Raw genomic sequence first — 6,436 nt, forward strand, 5'->3', positions numbered from 1 at the left:
AAAGCTGAGAAGAACCCAGTAACCTGCTACGTAGTGTTTTGTGTTAGCTGCTTTGGATGTTCACGCAAAGGTGGAATGTACATCTATTATAAAGCCAAGGCAATCCTACAATGTTTTTCATGTTGTGTTCCTATGCTTTTAACGGGGGGGGACGGGGGGCACACGCACAACCCACAATCTGGCAAGTCCTCAGTGTGCACCGTGCTCCTTTGCAAAAAGGTGGCCTTATGGAAAGGGGTTGCACTTCACCACTCTGCAGCATTCTCTGCAATATTGGAAAGACTGTGTCGTTTGCAATGTATGTGGGGCTTATTCCTCCACAGTGCTAAGTTCAGGCACCCCTACAAATATTGCACTGTGGCCCTATTAAGTGCTGGTGTTCGTCCTGCAAGGCCTGCCTGCTCTTTCCACTCCTCCCCTTTAAAACAGGGCCAGGAATATTTACCAAAATACCAGGGCATTTTAGGGCTATATCTATCTAAAATATCAAGGCAGGAGGGAAATCCCAAAAAGAAGGATCGTGAATTCTTTTGTCTCCTTTTTTTGCATATCCCGAAAGCCCATCGAGGAAAAGCCTCGAGGGGTGGGGTGGGCGCCTTAGTCACAGAAAGCCATCCAAAAAACTTTCCCTTCTGTGGAAAAAGCAAAAAATTTCCAGCGAGTGACTAGGGAAGGGAATTCCTCGGCCACAGCCTTTGCTGCCGCAGCAGCAGCAGCTTCCAGACAGGACTGAACTAGTTGGCCCGACTTGGCCGGGAAATTCCCGAGCGCGCAAGCTCCGCCCCGGCGCAGAAATCCCCTCCGCCGAGGCTGTATAGGCAAGCGCCGCCGCCGCCGCCCGCCAGCTTCTCGCCACGACTTCGCAAGGCAACTACACACTTCGGGACCCGCGGCTCGTTCTCGCCCAGGCCATGTTTTTCAGCCCCGGCTCCCTGGATTACCCTATGGATATAACGATGGACAACCACCCCCGGGACGCGCTGAAGAAGGACAGGCAGCTCAGCCTGGTCCAGGACGACCGCCACGACAGCGGCTTGGACTCCATGAAGGAGGAGGAGTACGAGAAGCTCGTCAACGAGCTGAGAGACATTCGCATCGAGCCGGCGGAAGCCTCCGCGGGACTCCAGAGCGGCCCCGGCCAGGGCGCGCAGGCTTGGAAACTGCAAGTGACCGAAGACGGAGATACGTAAGTCTTGGAGGACTTTGCAAATTCGGGGAAGGGGATCGGAACTTCGACCTCTGTGGGCGGTTTTGCCTCGCGTTCCCTCGGAAGTTAGCAAAGTGGTGATCTTAATGCTTTTCCTTGGAAATAGATCTGGTTGGAATTAATGGGATTTATTTCCAAGCAAATGTGGTTAAGAGCCTGGTGGCCTCTGTTCCCAGATGTGAAGGAAACTCTAGAAAATGCAGCACGGGACTATCGCGAAGAAGGAAATGTGGCGGGTGGAGGCAGCTGCAAGGGAGACCGCGATCCTTTTGATTTGTCCCCCCCCCCCCCCCGGAAAGGCGACAAGTTTGCTATTTAAATATAAACGCCTCTTTAGTTTTTAAAAGAGGTTAGCATGGTGGCATGCATGCAAAAGACCCGAGGATGCACGGTTGAATTTCAGCTTGCTTGAGCGCTGTGAAGCCCCGGGAATTGCGCATTTGCAGCAGCGAAAAAGACCCTGCAGGAAATTCGCTGGCTCTTTTAAAGCTGGACCCTTCATAATAGTTCTGAGTTACTGACCCAGCAGAGTAGAACAATCAGTAGAGCGAGCCAAACGCATTTAACCCCCCCCACACACAATAATGTAGATTTTTTTAGTGCTCGTGTTTGACTCCATCCGCATTTGTGTTTATTGCACAGGCTGCCTTGCAGGGGGGAGCGAGGAGCCTACTATGTAGATCTTTAATAATAGAACGCGGGGTGTGCGGGGGGGGGAGAGGTCCTTTGATGTCGCTCGCGTTCTGCTGGTTACATAAAAGCCCGGGGATTTTTGCAAGTCTGGGTTTTCCCCTCCCCGCCCGCTCCGCCTTGTGCCTGGGCCGCCTGCCAGCGGATAGGGGCCGGGACGGGGTGTTCTCGCAAGCTGCGCGGGGGGCGGGGCTTGAAGGAGGCGCCGGGCGGGGCGCACGGGAGGGGGGAAGCGCTCTGGAAAGTCCCTGGCGCCTTGCCCGGAACACTCAGCTCACAACAACTCCGCGGAAAACACCAGGTAGCGAGAGCACGCGGCTTCGAAAACCCCAGGCTTTCGAAATCGCCTCTCTTGCCGCTGAGGCTGATGTTCTTCCTCCATCATGACTCGGATCCTGGGCACGTTGCCCGCGGGATGACGAGCAAGAGCAAAAGAGCTGATTAGCAAGAGGTGGCTGGGAATTTTTTTTGTCCTTTGTTTTTTCTTTCTTTCTTAAGTACTCACCATCGGGTTTTTCCCACCGTTTTCCTCTTTGCAGATTTCTCCATCTGGCAATTATACATGAAGAAAAGGCCTTGAGTTTGGAAATCATTCGCCAGGCAGGACGAGACAAAGCCTTCCTGAATACCCAAAATAACCTCAACCAGGTACTTACCCGGCAGGGTTTTCTTTCCTCTCTTGCAGGGATCAAACATGGTGCCCTAGGGGACTTGGAAGCTTTCCAAAAGAAACATTTTTTGCTGGGAGAAAAAGATAAATTTAGGGGAAAAAATCAAGGGGTTTAAGTAACTCATTAAATTGCCACCTTTTAGCATAATTATCCCCATCATTGATGGGGTTGAGCTCCCAAGAAAATGGGGGTGAATTTGTGGCCTTCCATATGTTGCTGGTCTACAACTACTGTCAACCCTGATTCTTGACTATGCTGGCTGGGGCTGATGGGAGTTGAAGTTCAGCAACTGGAGAGCCACAAGCTCCCTCTGCCTTATTTAGGGCAAGTCTTTCAGGCTACAAGGAGCTTTAAATTAGCAATTTGTGGAAGTGGCTTTTCATGGTTGGCTCCCAAGTATAGTAGGATTGGACCACCAACGCAACAGTGTGATTGTTCTTTCAGAAGTGTATCTCATGACAAAAAGCAAAACATTGAGGAACTTTTCAAAGGATTTATGGAAAGTGGTTGGTCCTGAAAAAACATACTTTCCTCAAGAAATGGGTTCAGGAGTGATGACTAAGAAGACTGTTTTGTGTACTATAATGGCTAGTCTAGGAGATTTTTCTTTTTTCTGGTTAACTATAATGCTTTCTCAACTTACAATTTGCAGACTCCACTTCACTTGGCAGTGATAACAGACCAGCCAGAAATCGCAGAGACTCTTCTGAAAGCTGGATGTGACGCAGAGATCAGAGATTTCCGAGGAAACACCCCGCTGCATATCGTTTGTGAACAAGGCTCTCTCAGAGGTGTCGGTGTCCTCACACAGTACTGCCAGAAACAACAAATCGACTCTATCCTACAGTCGTCCAATTACAATGGTAAGCACACATTCTGAGCTGCCAGCTCACTGGGTACTCCAACCCTTGGCACTCTGCTACATTGCCTTGTGATTCAGAGAGTTCTTTCCAGCTCTTTCTGTATAGCAAGTGTCAGCCAAAGGGGGGGGGAGGGTGTTCCTTGTTCTTGCTTTGCTTTGTAGTCACCTACTGGAATCAAATAATCAAGCTTCTTTGATCAGAGTAGGCCATCTTTAAATGGCTATAGCGTATATGATTTGAAAATGATAGCCAAGTGTTGGAATGACTTGTATGACATGAAATTTAATCTCCTCCATTTCTGTTTCATAGGACACACGTGTCTCCATCTGGCAGCTATTCAAGGTTACCTGGCCATAGTAGAACGCCTCTTGTCCTTGGGAGCAGATGTCAATGCTCAGGTAAGATACCTGCCATTTTCAAACAAGCAAGCCTTGTTCGTCCAAGCAGTTTGAGAATGAACATCTTAGCATGTGTCCAGCCTAACTGAATGCACCCTTTTCTTTTCTTTTTCAATAAACAGGAGCCTTGCAACGGCAGGACTGCCTTGCATTTGGCTGTTGATCTACAGAATCAAGAACTGGTGTCGCTCCTGTTGAAACACGGAGCAGATGTAAACAAAGTAACCTACCAGGGCTACTCTCCATACCAGCTCACATGGGGAAGAAACAACTCTTTCATACAGGAGCAGCTGAGGCAGTTTACAACGTTGGACCTGCAGATGCTACCAGAAAGTGAAGACGAAGAGAGCTGTGAATCGGAGTCAGAGTTCACAGAGGATGAAGTGAGTGGCCATTTCTCCATTCTATGTGAGAGAGAGAGATTTCTACCATAATTTGCACACACATTTCCCATTAAGGTTGTTAGGAAGCAGTTGTAAACAACAAGGGACTAGGTTCTGCTTGCCTTTGACACCTTGAAGGTATAAGCCTGGTAACAGAGTTATTACCAGTCACCCATTGGTGTAAGCGCTGAATACTCAAAGGTATAGAAAATGCATTGATTAGATTCATTTGAATCTAGCAAATCATTGCACTGACTTCACACAAGGAGGAAAACTGGCTTTAGGGGAGCATTTGACATGTTATGATTTAGGGCATCTTTTAATAAATTTTCAAAAGTGGATTTAAAATTACACTAAGGTTATTTCAAAGGAAGCACATTTACACAGATTTTCGGGTGGTACTATTTCCAACCTACCATTTGTTACCTCCACTTCCCTCTAATATTATAAGCATCATATTAGTCCAGATTTTTGTCTGTTAATAAAATGTACCACCACAACAAATAATTTTCCTTAACTACTGAGTTATTACTCATGTAGCAGCGCCCAGATTTTTTTAAGTTTTTAGAATGCAGGCTCTAGTGTTAATTATCAGGTGCCATTTTCCTCATGTGAGTGCAGCAAAATTTAATGGAACACTTCCTTGGGATAATGGGAAATGGCCCTGTATTCCCCTTAGAGAATTACTTCATGCTCTTTCTTAAAGCCTTCCATTAAGCCTGATTTGCTTTTTCTTCCCCTCGTCTAGCTCCTGTATGACGACTGCATCATTGGCGGACGACATGTGCCTTGCTAAAGTGGGAGCGTTGCACGAAGCAGAGGCGAGCAAAATGTGAACAATTACTGAACACACAGCACAGTACAGAGCATGTTGTTAGAACAGCAGGTGCTGCCTGCAGTTCAATGCACAGTTCGGGCAGGAATGAACTTTGGTTGTCAGACATCAGAAGAAGCCTGGGCTCATTTGCACCAGAGAGTAGATTGTACAAATAAACGAACAGAGTGAGAACTTGGATGGTTCACCTACGTATTCACTGCATGCTCTACAAGGGGGCTGGCCCAGGTCACCATCTGTTGTGTCCTTTTGGAAGACATTCCATATATTTCTGACTGACTGACAATCCATCCCAAAGACTGAACTCAGGTGTCCTTTGTGCTGCACGGCAGGCAGAGGGATTGCAACCCAAAGAATGTCCTCTTCTCCATCCACAGGAAAGAGTAGCAATTTAATGTTCAGGCTGTATATTGCAAGCCCTATGCTTTGCAATATGTATATTGTGTGTAAATATTGTATATTTTGTGAATAGCTTTTTTGGTACTTGTGTATATTTATTAAAAAATCAAATCAAATGAGAAATGCACTGAATTGATGAAACTCTCCCCCCTGCTGAAGAATTGCTCACCCGCTTTCTCCTTTCTGATGCCCAGTTAGGTAAAATCAAACATCTCAGGCAATTGGTTCATTCTTGCACACATTCACATTAAAGAAAGCCGCTAGTGTCCTGTGTTAGTAACCCAGGGCAGGGGGTGGAGGGGGACGAATAGGGGTATATTTGCACCCACGTGCTGTTTACTCGTTTTCATATTGGAGCCAGGTCAATTCAAAAAACATTTCTGATCACATCAATCAATTGTCAGCGTTCCTTTGAATATAAAGCCTCCATTATCCTTCATGGTATGTTAGGTGCCACAAGGCTCTTTGCAGTTCCATTGGTTTCTGTGGAGAAATTAAAGCATGTATTTAACTCCCCTCAAACAAAATCTCTGGGATTTGTCAAGGCCCAACTCATATCAGGTTGTGCCACAAAGAAAAGCCATTATCCCTGCCCATTATCCATTCAGGTATATATCCACTGGTCAAGTGTGTCCACCACAGGTATTCCTGGACCCTTCACAGGGTTTTTCGACAACTCAATTTGAAGCTACCCCTCATGCCTCAGGTTTGTCAGGTGGAGGTTTGCCCCATGCCATTGGTGTGTTGCCCACAGGTATTACCTGACCTGGCTTTACTAGGTTATCTTCACTACCATATTGCTGCTTTTATATGGCCAGCATATAAACGGGCGGATGAGGCTAACAGTGGTCAAGAAGGAGGCTTCTGCGTGTGATGTAGAAGGATATGAGGGGCAAGTGGGGCTTGTCAACCTGGGAAGGTAGCCCATCTAGGAAAAGGAAAAATGATCCTGAAACTCCACTACAGGGTATCTTCAGGAGAAGAAAAAGC

The 6,436-nt window shown here is 47.0% G+C and overlaps 1 protein-coding gene across 1 annotated transcript; it reads left to right on the plus strand.

Moving 5' to 3' along the window:
- The first annotated feature begins 820 nt into the window (after positions 1-820).
- NFKBIA (NFKB inhibitor alpha) lies at positions 821-5,569 on the plus strand. Its single transcript, XM_082222549.1, has 6 exons — positions 821-1,186; positions 2,437-2,545; positions 3,221-3,431; positions 3,741-3,829; positions 3,952-4,212; positions 4,961-5,569. The coding sequence occupies exons 1-6, from the start codon at positions 912-914 to the stop codon at positions 5,006-5,008; spliced, it is 993 nt and encodes a 330-aa protein (XP_082078675.1). The 5' UTR covers positions 821-911; the 3' UTR covers positions 5,009-5,569.
- The last annotated feature ends 867 nt before the right edge of the window (positions 5,570-6,436 follow it).

The sequence above is a fragment of the Podarcis vaucheri genome, assembly GCF_965113315.1.
Source record: "Podarcis vaucheri genome assembly, chromosome: 1".
Classification (NCBI taxonomy): domain Eukaryota; kingdom Metazoa; phylum Chordata; class Lepidosauria; order Squamata; family Lacertidae; genus Podarcis; species Podarcis vaucheri.